The 19,981-nt window shown below is 39.5% G+C and overlaps 1 protein-coding gene across 1 annotated transcript in view; it reads right to left on the bottom strand.

The window, feature by feature from the left end:
• hectd2 (HECT domain containing 2) overlaps window positions 1-19,981 on the bottom strand; it is a 131,425-nt gene that overhangs the window by 37,763 nt on the left and 73,681 nt on the right. The window contains exons 9-12 of the mRNA XM_072239745.1: window positions 19,549-19,697; window positions 16,277-16,400; window positions 5,445-5,541; window positions 2,660-2,767 (exon numbers count right to left, since the gene is read on the bottom strand). Of these exons, the coding sequence (XP_072095846.1) occupies window positions 2,660-2,767; window positions 5,445-5,541; window positions 16,277-16,400; window positions 19,549-19,697 (478 nt within the window). The remainder of the gene's footprint in view (window positions 1-2,659; window positions 2,768-5,444; window positions 5,542-16,276; window positions 16,401-19,548; window positions 19,698-19,981) is intronic.

Here is a 19,981-nt window from a genome sequence, read left to right as displayed (position 1 = left end):
TAATGTACCCTTGGATCATATATAAAATGTGCAAAAATTATTTATTTACTGCACAATGCCTTCAGTCAAACTGGCCAAGGCATAGTTATAATCAGGTTATGGCACCACTATTATGTTCTGTAATGGTGTTCATTTACCTAGAGTTAGGTTCTGTGTAATACAGTTAAATTGCACAGTCATGACTTGATTTCAAGATTTTCCCATCAAAGTTTGAATCTATAAATTAATTCCATATATTGACAAGTTTTCTGTGAAATCCTATTTGTTGGTAGGACTAAATTTCCCTTCTCGTCATTTGAAGCTGTGTTCTGTTGTTCATTTGTCATGTATAATATTTCAATTAGCCTAAATCCACTTGAATATCACATCAGGACATGTTCTACTGAAGTTTCAAGCATGTTCTGTTTTCATTCCAAATCTACTTCTCCAGAAATATAAAGCCTTTTTGTAGGTTACTATTCTCTCCATCTCCTTTATCTATTCGCCTTGTGAGAGCCAGATCATGACAATTTATTGGATATAATGTGTCCTCAACAACCTCTGCGGCTATAATTAGACAGTGTTAGTGTAATCATGAAAGCCTTCGGAATCTTAATGTCAACTTTTGTGATATCCCATCAATAATTAACTGGCTGAATCTACACCATTGGATCTTTAGCTATTGTATTCTCCTTCCTCATATTTGAATCTGGTTGCCCAACACATCGAGCTTTTCTCAAAATAACCAAAAGAATTAGGCTTGGAGCAAGTAAATTAGAATATGAGCAGAAGTACTTAGTTATTACGTGAGTACTCATTCCACAGGAAAGTTACCTTCTCACAAATAAATATTGGATTTCATTTTGCAACACAGTTGGAACAATTATATTTTTCTCATTCCTCCTTGCATTTGTTTCTTTGAGGTAATTTAATTCTGAAGTTACTTTGAACATAATGGATTATTCCTGAAAGTGAACATGATAGACCTTATAATACAAAAGTCTCATTACTTACATTGAAGCTCCTCCAGTGAGGTTTGTTTGTGTGCATATGCACTCATTCACACCCTTAATAATAATCACTGTTTAAAAACTGACAAATAAGTGGATAGTATATCTGACATAATACCTTCCACTGCAACCTGATTATCAAAACCTATTCCTGAGAGTGGCTGTATGACTAATGATGTCTACTAATCTGCTCAATCACTCCATACAGTATGTTGACTCTTATCTATTTAATACTATTGGATAATTTCCTACCTATTTTCCTCAAAAATTAGTATTTTTGAACCCTATTTCAATGATTAAGCTGGCAAAATATACTCTACAACAAGGAGTAAAAACAATTATAACTAGAATCATTGCAGCTGCTCATGGTTGAAACATCTTTAGACAACAGTATTTATTTCAAAAAGTGCATTGTACCTTCGTATGCCTGTCTTGTTATGAAAGACATTTAAGTATTGGCATATGAAAATAAGTAGCATGTTCTTGTTGAGCAATTTATAATTAATTCAATTAAAATTAACTGCACCATCACATGACATTTATAATTCAAAAAGAGCTACATTTTGTCATATTCTGAATTACAAAAAGCAGATCAAAGGTGTGAAAGGTCTACATCTCGCTCAGTGGTGGGCAAGGTACATCAGATCAGTCGGGCAGAGCAAATCACTGAATGTTTGGTTGAAGGGTGGTTCCTGCAAACTTCTACAGTGTATGAAACATGAGGAATAGAATACAGGCCTTTCAATTCAATGTGGGAAGAGCTTCTCCTTTGTATGTTCATCATTGTGGAGTGCAGGTAGAATTTCAGTTTTAGGTGGCAGTGTTACTTTGTGGGACTTCTACCCTGTTGTTGAAATGTTGGATGGGGAACGGGTAGGAAATCAGAACTGTGAGTATTCCTTGGAGGCTTAGGAGGGGACATCATGACTGACTGTTGGCAGGGAAGGACTAAAATATGATTGGGTTTGGGCAAAGATCAGGCTGGGAAAACAGGTGTGGGAATCCCAATAGAGGGCTATTACAAGGATATTTTGATTTTTTTTATAGCGGATCTACCTGAAACTGGTAATAGTGCTGAGTCCCATGATAAGTTTTCAGGGTACTTTTTGTTGAAATTGATAGGAAGGAGGAAATGCTCAGGGTACGGGAAAATATGGATCAGCTGGTGAATTGGGTAGAGCAATGGCAGATGAAATTTAATCTTGATACTCCAAAGCATCTTTAGAGGTATAGTAGATATGGGTAGAATATACTGTATGCAATGATTGATCTGGCTCCAAGGCATATTAAAGAAGAGGGGGCTTGGTGTACAAGTCTAAAGATACCTGAAGCTGGTAGCACGTGTAGATAGAAATGCATACACGTTGCTAGTTTTCATTAGCTGGGGCACAAAGTACAAGAGCAGGGAAGTTATGGTTCAGCCAGCAGTCTGGGAAAGCAGATGACATGTAGTTGACATTAAGTCTGGAGTAGACCTTCCACATGGGTTGAATTCTATAGGGATAAGCTTGTTGGCCTTGTAGAAATACCGTTATTAATTCAATGCTATTGTACCACACCTTCACACAAATTTGTTGTTTGCAGTATTAAAAAATCATAATTCATCTATTATAGTCCTGATAAAGAGGGACTAATAATAATTATTAACAAAAATTAAGAATCCACTTTACCTCATCCAGAGAATCATTAACCAGATGCAGTCGTCTCACTTTAATGTTTAGAAAAAGCATGTTCATGTCTGGCCTCTGTCTGCGGGAAACTTTATCAAGCAAGCTTTGCTACATGGAAAGAAAAGACACAACTACTAACTGCAAAGGTTTTTAACATTTGCAAACAATGGAAAATATCTTTGATTCTTTATGAGATGAGAAAGATGAGGCCAGGAAAAAGAACTCCATCACCTTTTGCCCATGCAAAAAGAGGTTTTCAAAGTACCTTTATTTATTCTGATCAACATTTTATTCTATTGCGACCAATAATCAAATTAGATATTGGTGCTTCTCCCTTGAACCTTCAAAGATCGAAGCTCAAAGGTAAACTGGAGTCCAATAGTTGAAGCCTCGTGGCCAATGACTGGAGACTGGAGGCCTGTCATGGAGATGGAGGAATGTCCGTGTGTGTGGTGGGAGGAGGGAGTACCGCAACTTGTTTGTTGTTGTTGTTCTGTTGCTTGTTGTGTTCTGTGCCATTCTGCCAAGCAGTGTGGACATGTTATGTTGGCACTGGGCTGCCTCCAGCACATCCCTAGGCCTGTTGATTGTCAGTGCAAATGATGCATTTCACTCAATGTTTCCAGGAACATGTGATAAATAAATATGAATCTGGATATATGGCAGTACTTGGTGTATAAACTGATAACAGTTTGTTCATTTTTACCAGTTATTATGGAATTAGAATATTGTGTATTTAATATTTCAGTAATATTTGAGTAATATCATAAATATATTTGATTAAGCATTGTTTGTTTCAATAATTAATTATGGGCTTTATGTAAAAGTACGGGAATGGCATACGTCATTATACCACCACGTCATAAGTGTGTGGTGTGTGCTTCACTTAAAAGAAAAGCAATGAAGCCTACAAGTTCTCCTGGCTCCATGTTTTATAGAGTCATAGGAAATTACAGCTCTGAAACAGGCCCTTTGGCCCAACTAGCCCATGCACTGTGAGCCTTATCCATGTTTCCATACCCTATGATAGGGAGCACAGTGAGCGTTATCCATGTTTCCATACCCTATGATAGGGAGCACAGTGAGCGTTATCCATGTTTCCATATGCTCTATTACAGGGAGCACCGTGAGCCTTATTCATGTTTCTATACTCTACTACAGGGAGTAAGCTTTATATGTATTTCCATATGCTCTATTACAGGAAGCACAGTGAGCTTCATCGAGGTTTCCGTATGCTGTATTACAGGGAGCACAGTAAGCCTTATCCATGTTTCCATGCTCTGTTATAGGGAGCACAGTGAGCTTTATCCAAGTTTCCAATCTGTATTACAGGGAGCACAGACCACATACCGTAAACTGCCTTCTCCCATCGACCTGCACCAGGACCATAGCCCTCCATTCGCTTACCATCCATGTACCTGTTCAAACTTCTCTCAAACATTGAAATTGATCTTGTTTGTACCACTTGTGCTGGAAGCTTGGATCACACTCTCACAACCCTCTGAGTGAAGAAGATTCCTTTTCATGTTCCCCTTAAACTTTTCACCTTTCACCCTTAACCCAAGACCTCTGGCTGTTGTCCCACACAATCTCAGAGGAAAAAGCCTGCATGCATTTACCCTATCTGTACCCCTCATAGTTTTGTACAATGCTAACAAATCTCCTCTCAATCTTCTATGATCCAAGAAATAAAATCCTAACCTATTTAATCTTTCCTTACAACACAGGTCCTCTAGACCCAGAAGCATCCTTGTAAATTTTCTCTTTCAACCTTATTGATATATTTCCTATAGGTAGGTGACCAAAACTGCACACAATACCCCAAATTAGGCCTCACCAATCTCTTATATAATTTCAACATAACTTTCCATTTCCTGTATTCAATACTTTGATTTATGAAAGCCAATGTGCGAAAAGCTTTCTTTACGACCCTATCTACACGTGACGCTAGTTTTGATGAATTATAGACCTGAATTCCCAGGTTTCTTTGTTCTACCGCACTCCTCAGTTCCCTACTGTTCACTGTGTAACACATACGCTGGTTAGTCCTACCAAAGTGCAACACCTCGCACGTCTGAATTAAATTGCATCTGACATTTTTCAGCCGTTCCAGATCCCACTGCAAACCATGATAGCCTTCCTCACTATCTACTAGGTGTCATCTGCAAATTTGTTGATCCAGTTAACCACATTATCATCCAGATATAGATGAGAAACAGCAACAGACACAGCCCTGATCCCTGCCGGTCTCTAGTAGTCACAGGTCTTCAGATATTCAGCCATCTACTACCGCCCTCTAGCTTCTCCACAAAGCCAATGCTTAATCTACTTCACTACCTCATCTTGAATGCCGAGTGACAGAAGTTCTTGACCAACCTCCCATGCAGGACCTTGTCAAATGCCTTTCTAAAGCCATTGTTTTGTAGTTACAAAATACAGCATTGAGCAGTGTTTGTATCTACTTCGTGACACCATTCCAACTTAAATGCAAACTCATTGGAAAGTATTGTAAGGATTCTTTGCATGAGAGACTAATAATTCTGTGGAATGTTGAACAGCAAGTCCTGTCAATAGAGTTTGAAAACTGAATCTTCAACAAGGTAAAATCCTAAAAGTAGCCGAGGCTATAATTTGTATTTCACCTCACACGAGAGTCCCAGAATATAAAATATATACTGCTATACTCCCAGAATATAAAAATATATACTAAAACATGTTGTCCTTGCAGATATAAATGATCTATCAACAACACTCGGTCAGGATTGATTCCACAAAATCTACTTACTCTGGCTACCGTGATCATCTGCTGTTCAGAATCTCTCTGGATTATAACCTTTTTAGCTGCCAGTGAGAGAATGAAAGGGAACTGGCAAAAGGTAAACCTGTAGTGTAGTGAAAAAAAGGCAAAGTTGACAAAGTAGCACACCACTGCAACCATTATATTTAAAATACCTTCAGAGAGTTCATGTTTAAATAGATCTTTTAAAAAAACACCGCTGCTGAAAGGTTAATATTACAGGGCAGTACACATCCAGCCATTTACCATTTACACATATGTTCCACTCAAACGTAAGGCCAAGTCAGAGAGACTTTGTGGAACCACACGCACAAGAGATTCTGCGGATGCTGGAAATCCAGAGTAACACACACAAAATGATGGGAAACTCAGCAGGTCAGGCCACGTGCATGAAAAGGAATAAAGGGTTGAGGTTTCGGGCCGGGGCCCTTTATCAAGAGATGTGATTTAGTGCTGATAACCACTGAGACAAAAAAGTACTCAGAAGACAATTACATAGCTGGACCGCAAACACTTCAAAAGTAGGTGAACACAAGGAATTCTGCAGATGCTGGAAATTCAAGCAACACACATCAAAGTTGCTGGTGAACGCAGCAGGCCACCATTCAGGGCCCCAGACAATCCTTTCAGGTGAGGTGACACCTCACCTGTGAGTCGGCTGGGGTGATATATTGCGTCTGGTGCTCCCGATGTGCCCTTCTATATATTGGCGAGACCCGATGCAGACTGGAAGATCGTTTCGCTGAACACCTATGCTCTGTCCACCAGAGAAAGCAGGATCTCCCAGTGGCCACACACTTTAATTCCACATCCCATTCCCATTCTGATATGTCTATCCACGGCCTCCCCTACTGTAAAGATGAAGCCACACTCAGGTTGGAGGAACAACACCTTATATTTTGTCTGGGTAGCCTCCAACCTGATGGCATAAACATTGACTTCTCAAATTTCCGCTAATGCCCCACCTCCCCCTCATACCCCATCCGTTATTTATTTATATACACACATTCTTTTTCTCTCTCTCCTTTTTCTCCCTCTGTCCCTCTCACTATACCCCTTGCCCATCCTCTGGGTTTCCCCCCCTCTCCCTTTTCTTTCTTCCTGGGCCTCCTGTCCCATGATCCTCTCATATCCCTTTTGCCAATCAACTGTCCAGCTTTTGGCTCCATCCCTCCCCCTCCTGTCTTCTCCTACCATTTTGGATCTCCCCCTCCCCACCCCCACTTTCAAATCTCTTACTAGCTCTTCTTTCAGTTAGTCCTGACGAAGGGTCTCAGCCCGAAATGTCGACTGTACCTCTTCCTAGAGATGCTGCCTGGCCTGCTGCATTCACCAGCAACTTTGATGTGTGTTGCTTAAAAGCAGGTGAGAGGCTTTCGAAGCAGGCATGCTGGAAGACAATAGACTCTGAGCTAACACTGTCACGGTTGATGGACCTGCAATATTTGAAGTGGATGAAATGCAAGTACAAGTCAGATCAACTAATCGAAAAAGAAGATGCAGGGTGGACAATAGTTGAATGAGCTGCAACCCTTTAGAACTGACTACTCATTTGTGAAATGAATTAGGGATTTTCAATAAAAACTTGCTTAGCAAAGCTCATACCCCGTAGAAAGATTACTTAAATAGACCACATTTAATTTCAGCTTGTCTGCATATTTATTTTTGAATACAAGTTAACTGCGTTGACAAATATTACAAATACTTACATCATATCAAACAGCAATGTAATCAAAATGTCCTCAGATCAAAACCTCCAAACATAATTTTTAGGTGTAAGTGTTAGAAACACAAGATTTAATGCGTTAACTTACATTTATATTCACAATACGATGTCCTGCTGATCGTGCTGAATATATTTTGTTTAAATAATAGTAAATAATAATAATAGTAGCAGTGGGAGGAGAAGATGGCGGCGCGACACAGCTCGCAGCAGCCACTCCAGTGAATGATATCTGTTATCTGTCAAGTAGGGTGCCGTGCACAATCCTGATTTGATGGAGACAGATGTGAGAGCACGGAGGAACATCTGGTGAAACTTCTGAAATGCCTGCTTCGCTGCCGCTGCTACTGTGTGATCCAGAATCTCCGGAGGGGAAGGCCCCGAGTCCTCGGCTTTGCTTGTTGCTCGGCGGCCAGGGCTGGGTCGAAGCGCTCGGCAGAGGATGGTGCTTGGTGCTCGGTGTCGGAGGGCTGGTCAGAGGCTCGAAGCTTTCGGACGGACTCAGAGTCCGCTGCGGTCGGGTGCTTCCAATGATGCTGCATCGGCAAGTTTGCGGCGCTTGGAGATTCATGGCAGGGAGAGTTTCTCCCTTCTACCGTCTGCATGAGATGATGGGGCTATCGGGACTTCAGACTTTTTTACCGTGCTCATGGTCTGCCCTTTATCAAATTACGGTATTGCTTTGCACTGTTGTAACTATATGTTATAATTATGTGGTTTTGTCAGTTTTAGTCTTGGTTTGTCCTGTGTTTCTGTGATATCTTTCTGGAGGAACATTGTATCATTTTTTAATGCATGCATTTCTAAATGACAATAAACGAGGACTGAGTGTCTTCATAATCTAATCTAATCTATCACAAGTTTTAATAGTATACTATAGAAAGTGCAATGAGATTATAAGGTTTACAATAACCCATTCGATACACTGGAAATGAGATTTTAAAATTTGGGACATCTCCTGTGAAAACACATTTACACCACGGTGCTGCAGAACTGTGTTGTAATGTGCCCATTGTGCTTATGGGGGCACTATTGTACTGTATTTGCAAATTGATAGAATTTTATTCTGCTTTGCATTAAACACACACAAGAAAGGGAAAAAGTAATTTGTACTTCCTATCAGTGACACTTTCAAGTGATTGCAAAAACTGCTGATTATAAAACAGTCTAAAAATACAAAATACAAAATTTCATTTACAAGCTACCAGTTATAGTTTCTCGGCATTTCAACTAAGATGGAACAAAAGTGATGTCATTTGTTTTGATGTACGTGACCTAGAAGACCCAGAAGACAGAAAAACGAAGACAAATAGAATCATTAGTCCACATGTCAGTGTTTAGGTGACTGAAAGTGAACATAGCTGCTCTTGCTACAGTGACATAAAACGTTAAACTGGCAATTGAATGCGGTATCAAGTGTGTGTTGCTCTGCTGAAGGTGTCATTTAAAGCTGATCATTGAGCCTCAGTCTCCTCCCTCGAATGAGTGCAAAGAAATGCAATGGCACTATGTGACGATCATGGAGTTTTCCCCAATCTCATGAGCAGGATCATTCAATATCATTTTACACCATGTAAGCAGGTCCTTATCCAACTATAGTTAATTAGGTCTTGCTCAGTACTATAAGCTGCTCTTTTTCAATATTATAATATTTAAGAAGTAAAACAATAAGTTAGAAATATCCTGAAAGGGATGTAACATGTGCTGTATAGTTTTAAGACCTACTCTATTTTGATCAACATGTCATTTTATTTCGACCAATAACCAGACCAGACCTGTGAATATGAGGTAGCACCTGTGAACACAGAGCATGGGTCCTTTAACCCACGGTGCTGTGCTGACATAAACTCAGTGGCTACTTTATTAGGTACTGGAATGGAGCCTGATGTGGCCTTTGGCTTCTGTAGCCCGTCCACTTCTAGATTTGACGTGTTGTCCCTTCATTTACGCTTTTCTGCACACCACTGTTGAAATACGGTATTATTTGAGTTACTGTCACCCTCCTAACAGCTTGGGCCCATCTGGCCATTCTCCCCTGACCACTCTCATTAACAGGGCACTTATACCCACAGAACTGCTGCTCATTGGATGTTTTTTTGTTTATCGTGCCATTCTCTGTAAACTCTAGCGACTGCTGTGTGTGAAAATCACAGAAGACCTGCAGTCTGTGACATACTTAAACCACCCAATCTATCACCAACAATGATTCCACAGTCAAAGTCATTTAGATCACCTTTCCTCCCCATTCTGATGTTTGGTCTGAACAACAACTGAACCTCTTGACCACATCTGCATGCTTTTTTTTGCAATGAGTTGCTGCCACCTGATTGGCTAATTAGATATTTGCATTAATGAGTAGGTGTACAGGTGTACCTAATAAAGTGGCCACTGGGTGTATATAAACCTACTGCATCCACATCACTCTCTGTTTTTCTTACATCTATGTCCTATCTAAGCTTGTACCTGCCTCTACCAACACTCTCAGCAGTGCACTCCAGGCGTCTATCAGTGTGTAGAAAATTCCTAGGATTATCCCTATTACCTTTTTTGCGCAATGAAACAATTTTTGCCATCTTCCAACCCTTTGGTACTACTCCTGTGGCCTGGGAGGGTGCAAAGATAATTGTTAAAGCTGTAGCGATCTCTTCCACTGTTTTCCATAGTCACCTGGCGTATATCCTGTCTAGCCTTGTGGATTTATCTATCTTAACGTTTTTCCGAAGCCCCAACACTGCCTCTTTCTTAAACTTGACACGTTCCAGCACACTAGCCTGCTCTGACCTCACATTCGCCACTGAGCTTGGTCTATAAACTGGAAACAGTGGGTTTGCTGGTGGAAGTTTCTGGATGAGCCTGCAGACTGAGCTCAGACTAAAGATGGCTACAATTCTGATGACCCCAATTTCAACTGGTGAAATGCAACCACTGTGAAATGGAATCACTTTCACCTCGGGCCTATGAAACGGACAATTAAGATCAAGTGGAAGCCCGAGAGTTCTGAGAAAATTCCTTAAATTAAAAACTGACCTGTCAACATTTGTACTTGGATCATGAAAGCACAGCTCTGTGTTGTGCGAGAAGCAGAACAATGAATCCTAGGAAAGATCCTTAGAGGTGAATCACCAACTGTGAAGCAATTGCACGGGCAGGGAAAAAGATAATAAGCAAACACTTTAAACATCTAACAGTAGGGAGCATCTTTCACCTGACAGCGTGCAGTAACAATCCATTAAGAAAGGTACCTCCTTCAATAGGCTCAGTGTGTTATCAACGCTGAGCCCAAACTGCACACAAGCAGAGGTTCCAAGCAATAATAAGTCAACAGCAGCGGGAAAACTGAAATTATTTTTTTGTCCGTAATTTCCATTATCAAAAGCATTACGCTAGCCACACAGTATGTTGCTTTTGTTAGCAATTAAGCTTAGTCGCCTTCAGCTGCCTCCCACTGGAAATTGGTGACTGGAATTAAAGTACTGCAGTAAGCCTGAACACTTTCTCCCTTGCTCTGAAAATTACTGACAGGCTCTGGGTTTGCTGTGACAAAGACTAGTGGTGAAATAAGATTGAAATAAGTCCACTATAGCAAGATAAGCTTGTACGTGAAATTTGCCCCTAAACAGAAAAACAGTTTTGCCAAATGTTTCTGCCCTTGAAATTCCAGGGCTATTGAGTTTGGGACACGGTATATCTGAATGAGGGGTCCCGACTCCATCACATTCACCACATCAATAATCAACACTAGATTGAAGGAAAATAAGGAAGAGGAGTATGGTGAATGGCCCCTTGGACTGTTGTCAGGATACTTAAACCAACAAATCATATTACACATGCTTCTGTAAGGACAAGGATAGCTCCGTGGAAAGTAAGTCTCCCCTGAAACAGAAATGGCCGATGACATTGCACCAGCTGCAGACAATGCAAAGATCTGATGAAACCCACACAGCTGCCATTATCTTTACCAAATATAATGTTGGTGCTTGGATCTGCATTTTATTTGTGTTGCTAGTTTAAGGCTTCTTTCCAGTAGATTTCTAGCAAATTTCTGTAAATCCGTGTAGTCATGAGTTCAGCGTCCCAATGTTAGCTTTCATTTTGAGAGGACTAGAATATAAAATCAAGGATGTAATGTTGAGGCTTCATATCACAAGGCAATGGTGAGACCTCAGTTGGAGTGTTGTGAGCAGTTTTGTGCCCCTTATCTAAGAAAGGATGTGCTGACATTGGAGCGGGTTCAAAGGAGGTTCATGAAAACGATTTTGGGATTGAAAGGCTTGTGATATGAGGAGTGTCTTTTGGCTCTGGGCTTGTACTCACTGGAATACAGAATAATGAGAGCTGACCCATTTGAAACCCAGTGAATGTTGAAAGGCCATGATAGAGTGGTTGTGGAGTTGATGTTTCTTACAGTGGGGGAGCCTAAGAACAGAGGAGACAATCTCACAGTAGAGGGGTATCCTCTTAGAATGGAGATGAGGAGGACCTTCTTTAGCCAGAGAGTGGTGAATCTGTGGAACTCATTGCCACGTGGCTCTGGAGGTTAAGGCATTGGGTATATTTAGGGTAGAGATTGATAGGTTCTTGATTAGTCAGGGTAATGAAGGAATATGGGGGGAAGGCAGGAGATTGGGGCTGAAAGGGAAAATTGGATCAGCTATAGTGAAATGGTGGAGCAGACTCGAGGGGCCAAATGGCTGAATTCTGTTCCTACAGCTATGGTCTTATGGTCTAAAACAGGAGCTGCCATTGGTATTGGTTTATTATTGTCACATGTACCAAGATACAGTGAAAAGCTTGCTTGCATACTATCAATACAGATTAAATCATTACACTGTTTTGAACTAGAATAACAATGCAGAATAAAATATGAGAGCTACTGAAAGAGTGTACTGCAGATAAACAATAAAATACAAGTTCATAATGAGTTAGATTATGAGGCTGAGTCCACTTTATCATCCTTAAAGTCCGTTCAAAAGTCTGATAACAGAGGGATAGAAATTGTCCCTGACCCTGATGCTACGTGCTTTCAGGCTTTTACATCTTCTGCCCTGTGGAAGAGGGAAGAAAAGAGAATGTTCTGGATGGCTGGGGTCTTTGATAATGCTGACTGCTTTACTCCAGCAGAAAGAGGTATAGACAGACTTCATAGAGGGGAGGCTGGTTCTTGTGGTGTGCTGTGTCCACAATTCCACAGGCACGTGCAGAGCAGTTACTACACCAAGGCCGTGATTGAATGGTGAATCAGGCTCGATGGGCCAAATGGCCTATTTCTGTTCCTATATCTTATGGTCTTATTATGCAGAATGCTCTCTGGTACATCAATGAAAAAGTGGTAAGAGTCAATGGGGACCTGCCTAATTTCTTTAGCCTCCTCAGGAAGTAAAGGTGTTGGTGAGCTTTCTTAGCCATGATGTCAATGTGGTTGCTCTAGGAGAGGCTATTGGTGATGCACTCAACCATCTCAACCTCAATACCTTCAATGTAGGCAAAATCATATGCATCACCACCCCCCGCCTTTCGAAGTCAATGACCAGCTCTTTTGTTGACACTGGGGGGAAGGTTGTTATCATAACACTATGTCACCAGGCTCCCTACTTCTCTCCTGAACTCTGACTCTTTGTCATTTGAAATGCTGCCCACTACGATGGTATCATCTGTAAACTTGTAGCTTGAGATGGAGCAGAATATGGCCATGTAGTCAGGAGTTTACATGGAGAAGAGTAGGGGGCTAAGAATGCAACCTTGTGGAGCGCCAGTGTTTAAAGTAATCATAGGATCCAGAGTTTGGTGATGAGTTTGCTTTGAATAATATTGAAGTTATTTAGTTGTAATTATCTTGTTCTGCCTCTAGAGGCACTCTTCATTTTGTATGCAGCTTGTTTTGTCCAAATATCACTTCCTGTTTGTAAGTTGTTTCTTAAGCGGGTTAATTTGGATTTTGACTTAGAGCAAACATAGCAGAAAGGCATTCATCTCCATCCACACTTTGCCCTTGGCACAGCAATATCCGTGAGTCTTAAACTTCCTTAATTTTGGTAAGCATTTGGTAGATGTACTTTGAAAGAAGTATTATGTTTATTGTTAATCACTATTAAGCTATTGTTGCGGCCTGATTACACTCTAGTTAAGGGCATGGCTATAGAATATTGCATGTCTGTATTACCTTCTTTAACGCTGATCATGAGAATAATCAATAAAGTTAGTCTGCAACCATTCTGTATTGAACCTGATATGTATTTTACTTTCTGCAGTTTCACAAAGTTTTCTCATTAAAAACCCTGAAGAAAGCATCCGGTTTGGGTGATTTTTGAGAAAGTATGTAACTCCCTGGCTAGCTTCATACACAATGCAGTGCAAAGGCAGTTGACATCCACTCCCCATTTTAACCCACTGTCAGAATTAATTGTTTACCCTAAATCAGTCTCACAAGGCAGGAGTTTCTGCCTGATTATGCTGAATTTCTTGCTGAATTTGCCTAAAATTGGTACAACTAATACAATTTTTGCCTGGTTTTAAGTTCAGCAGAACTTGAGCATTCACAGTCTTTTTCCCTGGGTCATGTAATGATGGGGAAAAGGGGGGCATTCTCTCCAGGGTGACATAACCACCACTGAGAGTTTCCAGCAAGTTTGGTCACTGGGAAAACTTTTAAGAAGGTTCTAAAGAATTAACTTTTGATGAAGGAGCCCCAACAGGCCCAATTTAAAGACTTCTAAATGTACTTCATTGTTACTACCACAGTCCATAATAGATAAAACATATTCTGCTTATTTGCCATGTCATTTTCAGTCTTTATAAATTAAGTTACTGGTGGTGGATTCACACCGTGAAATCAAGTATTCTTTGCAACTCTTCTTCATAGGCAGTCACTGGTGTACAATAATAATTTGCTTCCACATCAGTTTGGTGGGTTCGGAGAAGGTTGACTAAGCCAATGTAGGAACCACAGGCTCTTCCACTGATGGGGCAAGGTTAGATGGAGGAGATAGGTGAGTGTTTTGTGAGTAGCTTCCTTCCATCACTTACACAGGGCTTCCATACAAGTTTGAGATTAGATTATTAGATTAGATTAGATTATGAGGACACGAAGTCCTCTTTTATTGTCATTTAGTAATGCATGCATTAAGAAATGATAAAATGTTCCTCCAGAATGATATCACAAGACAAACAGACTGAAAAACTGACAAAGACCACATAATTATAACATATAGTTACAACAGTGCAAAGCAATACTGTAATTTGATGAAGAACAGACCATGGGCACAGTAAAAAAAAGTCTCAAAGTCTCTTGAAAGTCCCATCATCTCACGCAGGTGGTAGAAGGAAGAAAAAAAACTCTTCCTGCCATGAGCTTCTAGCGCCGCAAACTTGCCGATGCAGCATCCTGGAAGCACCCGACCACTGCCGATTATCAATAGCCTCCCAAATGCTCTTCTCCACTTTTAGTAGTAAGGGACCAGAAATTATCCAAAGACGACATGGATGCTGCAGATTTGTGCTTATGTGCACATTCAGACTAAACTCCAAGTCATCACTGTGTTTTAAAGATAGAGATGTCACCTTGTTAGATAACCAATTATGACCCATGGCTGGAAGTCCAGTTGTCCAATGAGCTGCAGCAATATTCATCTGGCAGCAATTTTGCCAGAAAAGCACTGCCTCAGCCAGCCAACTTTACCTACCTTCCTGCACATCAGCCGCCAGCCTGTGGTAAATATGAACCCAAGAAATCAGAAGCAGCAGTTGGAGACTTACACAGTGAAGATCTTCTTTTCACAGGTTATTACTTAAGAGTGAGGATGACTTGCAACCATTTCAGTTCTAAGGGTTCTAAGCTGGCTTTTAAAACTAAACTGAGCCCTGCAGGCCCCACTACAAGTGGGGTAGGGCGTTGGGACAGGACGGGCGGCTTGGGAGACGATGTACCACTTCCACACTTTACAGCAGGCTTCCATTGGCTCCCCCAGCACCGGACTAGAAGGCTCTCAGTTCCATTCTGAATACTCCTCCTTCGCTTTGAGAAGTTGTGGGCCAGCAACTCCACAAGTCAGTGGGGTTGCTACATTTCTCCATGGAAGCTTTGAGAAGATCCTTGTATTGTTTCTTCTCTCCTTCACTAATGCTTGCTTGTGACATAGATCTGGAGCGTCATTCGGAAGTTTGGTGTTGGACATACTAGCTTACTTTTTACCTACATTCAACTCAATGACTCCTGCAGAATATTCCTCTCTAGTGGAAAGCTGATTTTTAGCTGAAATTTCAGAAGCATGAGGGCTAAGAAAAATAGCAGGAGTAAGCCATTTATATTCTTCATGCTGCTCCATCATTCAATGGGTTCATGGTTACAAATTGGTTCGTTCTTTTACGTTTGTTACATAGATTAATCTTTATCTCAGTACAATTTTACTGTACTAAATTCATATCCCTTGATTGCCATCCATTGATCTATTAAATAGGTAAGAAATTTTTCAAAGATTCATTATCACTAGATGAAGAAATTTCTTCTCACTAGAGTCCTGAATGACCCCTTACTTTACAACTGTGACCCCTGGTTCTAGAAATCCAAGTCAGGAAAAAATATCATGCCTGAATCTCCTGGTGTAGAGAATTCAACACAAAGTTGCTATAATAGAATACATTGATGGCTAACAACCAGGGCAGATTTCAAGGAATCCCGTAGCACACGTTTTAGAATGCAGACAATATAAACCAAGTAAGCATAGAGTAGGTGAAGAAAGTTTGAGTAACCAAGAACCAGTATTATAGAAAATAAAGTTAGTGTTAAGCATTAAATCACAATATTCAACACTTCTCCTTCACAATTACCAGAATGAATTAACTAAATTTTGAATCAATTTGAAGAACTAATCATAGAATTTTTTTTACCTTATTAGTTAATCCCAGACTTGGGGAGATGGTATAAGTCATAGGTTGTTACTGATACTTAATTATCAGGCTAGAAAATGTTAAGTAACATCAAACTTAAAAATCGTTAAAATACATTGACTTAGAAATTATGTAAATCAATACTTTGTTAATTCTATAAGAATACATAAACTTCCTTCTAACTTCAGATGTGGATTCCTCCTTTCATTCTCACCTGTGAGAATTTCCACAACACTGCCAGGTATGAAAGTCCTCCATGAGATCAATATGGTCCAAGGTGGAGTTGTAGAAATCCATGAAGGGAATAATTGGAGGATTTGCCAGGCTATTTGCTGCATCTGTATTAATGGTACCGATTAAAACATCACTAAAATTTAACAACTGCCATTATGTTCATCATCAAAACTCCATGGGAATTTACCACCTTGAGTAATAATCATTAAAGCAACACTAAAATTTATTATCTCTAATAACAGCAACCATTACAACACTAGAATTTAACTACTGAATAATGGCACCTATTACACCACCACTAATGTAACCATTGGAATATCACTAAAGTTTAGCAAATAAAGTGTTTTTCTCCATATAAATTATATCCAAAAAATTGCATACATGACTAATTCACTTCATGGAAGAAGAAGCCTCCCAGCTCATTGAGACAGTGTTGGGTAATTTGCCATACCAACCCAAAACCTAATCCACTACTTTGACCTTTAGTGTCTATTAGTTTTCCTTATTTCCTTGCTTATGTGATATTAAGAGATGCAGTTCTTCTTGCTTCAGTCACCAACTCTGCATACAATACTTCCAAAAACCTGCGGCACCTAAAAAAATTCCTAATCTTTTTCCCTCTTTGCCTTGGTGTCTACACTGTAACGATCCTTTCATACTGCTTCCCCAACTACTCACAACACGAAAAAAAAAGATTTTAAAAGCACAAATAAATTTTCTCCTAGCTTTTTTTGATTGAGCGGAAGCAGCTCAAGCAATTCTACTAGCATTCATTTCTCTTCCCTGGTCACTTTAGTGAACCTACAGGAATTATATTACTTTTTTTAATATATTAGTGCACCAAAATTTATTAGTGTTCTAAAATGCCATATAAATGGATCAATGCTTTTTATCTAGTAAAACCTGCTTCTGTTAATAAAGTCCAAAAATGCTATTAGATATTTTCATTTTTTCATGGATTCATTCTTTAGAGAATAGGATCTAAGAACATTTAGTCTGCTTTGACTATGTACATAAATAAACAGCACATCCCTTCGCCATATCAATGCTTCTCACTCTCTACCCCTGCTTTAACTGCTCTGACCATTCACATACTGCACACAACTTTTAATGTGACATCAATCCAAGCTCTAATTTTATACATCTTAATTCTTCGATGCAGCTACGACTCACTTGGTAGCACACTTAGATGAAGGCTCCTCCTTCAATAGCGCAAGTACAAACATCTAGGCTGATGCCCTAATGCAGCACTGTGGAAATATTGCAATTTTGGAGGCTTTCAGAAGAGATATTAGACAGTGACACTCTATCTCACCATGCTTTTGCTTATGTCAAATATCCCGTGACAATAACTGAATCTTCCCCAGTCAATACTTATCTCTTAGTTAATATTTATGCTGAATTGACAATAGTGAAATGGATCAGTTTTTTTTAGAAACCTGTTGCATACTAATTCACTGCAGTAAACTGTGTATAAATTGACTACGATGCAAAAATTACTACATTCACAGGAACTTATCTGGCTGAGAAGCCTTTTGTGAAATCCTGAAAGTGATTCAACAGATGTAAGATAAATGCAATTTTATCTGTAACAACTGATTTTTAACCATTCCCTGTCCAGTCTCAGAGATGACGTTTCTTCAACATACATTCTATGTCCATGACTCTTTTTATAAGCTCAGCAAGAACTCGGATCCCAATTCGGCTTGGGTATAGCCCGCCGATTTTTATTATTATAGAATCTGTTAACATTTATGAATAGTTAAAACAATAACAATTACAAAAATTAAAGCACCTGAAAAGAAAAAGAATAACAGGCTTAATGCTAAAACAATTAAGATAAGTAAACTATCTGAAAGTTACCTGGCTGCCTCAGAGCCTTTCTCTCTATTGAAATGAATGGAATCTCACAACTGCTGAATAACTGTAGAGACTTAGGGTTCTGCCATCGAACTCGATGAGGGGTGCACAGTTGGACTACACTTGAGAAATGTTTGGGCCATCTCACAGGAAGTTCTTGGACGCCAACATTTTTATATGCTTGTTTGTGGATCCCTGACTTCTAGGCAGATACAGAGAGAACCACTAACATTCCTCAGAAATATCTGGGTTATTATTCTCCTAACACGTTGGAGAAAATAATTTTTTTATGGGGGTCTTAAGTACAAATGTAATAGTTTTTTCACAAAAATAAATTAAAGGCTTTTGATACTTACTGAGAAGGATTAAAAAATATTGCTTTTGATGGATTTGGACAACTAAGAATTCAAAATATTTTTCTGCTCTGCTGTTTCATAAAAATTACAAACCAATGTCACTTTGCTCAGTTTTCAAAGGGTGTAAAAAATACATTTAAATCCTACATCAGACTCAATTTAGCATTTTCAATTATTGGTAAATAAATAAAAAATGGCAGATGTTGTAAATACTTATCAGGTCAGGCTTTATCTGTGGAGAGAGAAACCATTCATGTTTCAGATTGATGAAGTTTCATCAGAACATAGGAGTTCTGATGACATATCATCAGCCTGAAATATTGAACTAGAGTCATAGAGTCATAGAAAAGCACAGCACAGAAACAGTCCATTCAGCCCATTTAGACAATGCCAAACCATCTAAACTGCCCACTCCTTCTGACCTAGACCTGGACCATAGCCCTCCCAGCCTCTCCCTATCCAAGCTTCTCTTAAGCACTGAGATCGAGCTTGCATGCATCACTTACACTGGAGGCTCATTCCACACTCTCACAACCTTCTGAGTGAAGAAGTTTCCCCTCATGCTCCCCTTAAACATTTCACCTTTCACCCTTAACCCATGAACCCTAGTTGTAGTCCCACCCAACCTCAGCGGAAACAGCCTGCTTGTATTTACCCTATCTATACCCTTCATAATTTTGTATATATCTATCAAATCTCCCCTCATTCTTCTATGTTCTAATTCTGATGGAATGTCATTGATCTGAAATACTAACTCAGTTTCTCTATTCTCAGGTGCTGCCTAACCTATTGAGTATTTCCAGTATTTTCTATTTTTACTTCAGATTTCCAGTGTTTGGATTTTTTTTTGGATTTTGATTATTTGATTATTGTCTTTAGCAAAGATAAAATTACCAGAAAATCTTACTATTAGTAAAGCAAACATGAATCATTTTTTTCTAGAGGGGCTTCACTAAAAGTGGCATATTTTAGCTTTTTGTCATTACAGTATTTGTATTTGAAGTATACAAAGAGACAGAAAGCCACTGGTACTCACTTAGCAGAGCTAGGACTTTGGTTGCTGAAGGAATCCACCACGTACATTTTGCCAGGGGCGGCAAGTCCTCTGGCTTTGCTGGGAATAGACGTAGAGATATAAACTGCAGCAATCTTTCGACGAGTTGCTTAAATCTCTTCAAAGGCAATCTGGAGAAAGCACATATCAATATTTCATTTTTGGAAGGATTCAATAATTGTTTTGAGTTTATCTTATGAAAAACAGAGTTACTGTATGAAGGCTAAAAATGTCCAACATTTATTTCCCAGTCAGTGCTTATGTTAGCCACTGTAGCAGGATGATATGTTATTTATGTTTATTCAAAAATTTGGTTGCAGATGGAATAGTAACTAGATTTTTTGCTTCTTTCTGGTAATGAGACTATTCTGTTTTAAATTTGTCCATGATTTTAAAGTTATCATGAGATAAAATA

The sequence above is a fragment of the Mobula birostris genome, chromosome 21, assembly GCF_030028105.1.
Source record: "Mobula birostris isolate sMobBir1 chromosome 21, sMobBir1.hap1, whole genome shotgun sequence".
Lineage (NCBI taxonomy): Eukaryota > Metazoa > Chordata > Chondrichthyes > Myliobatiformes > Myliobatidae > Mobula > Mobula birostris.
The sequence above is the reverse complement of the archived record's forward strand: the minus strand, read 5'-3'. Positions and strand labels throughout refer to the sequence as shown.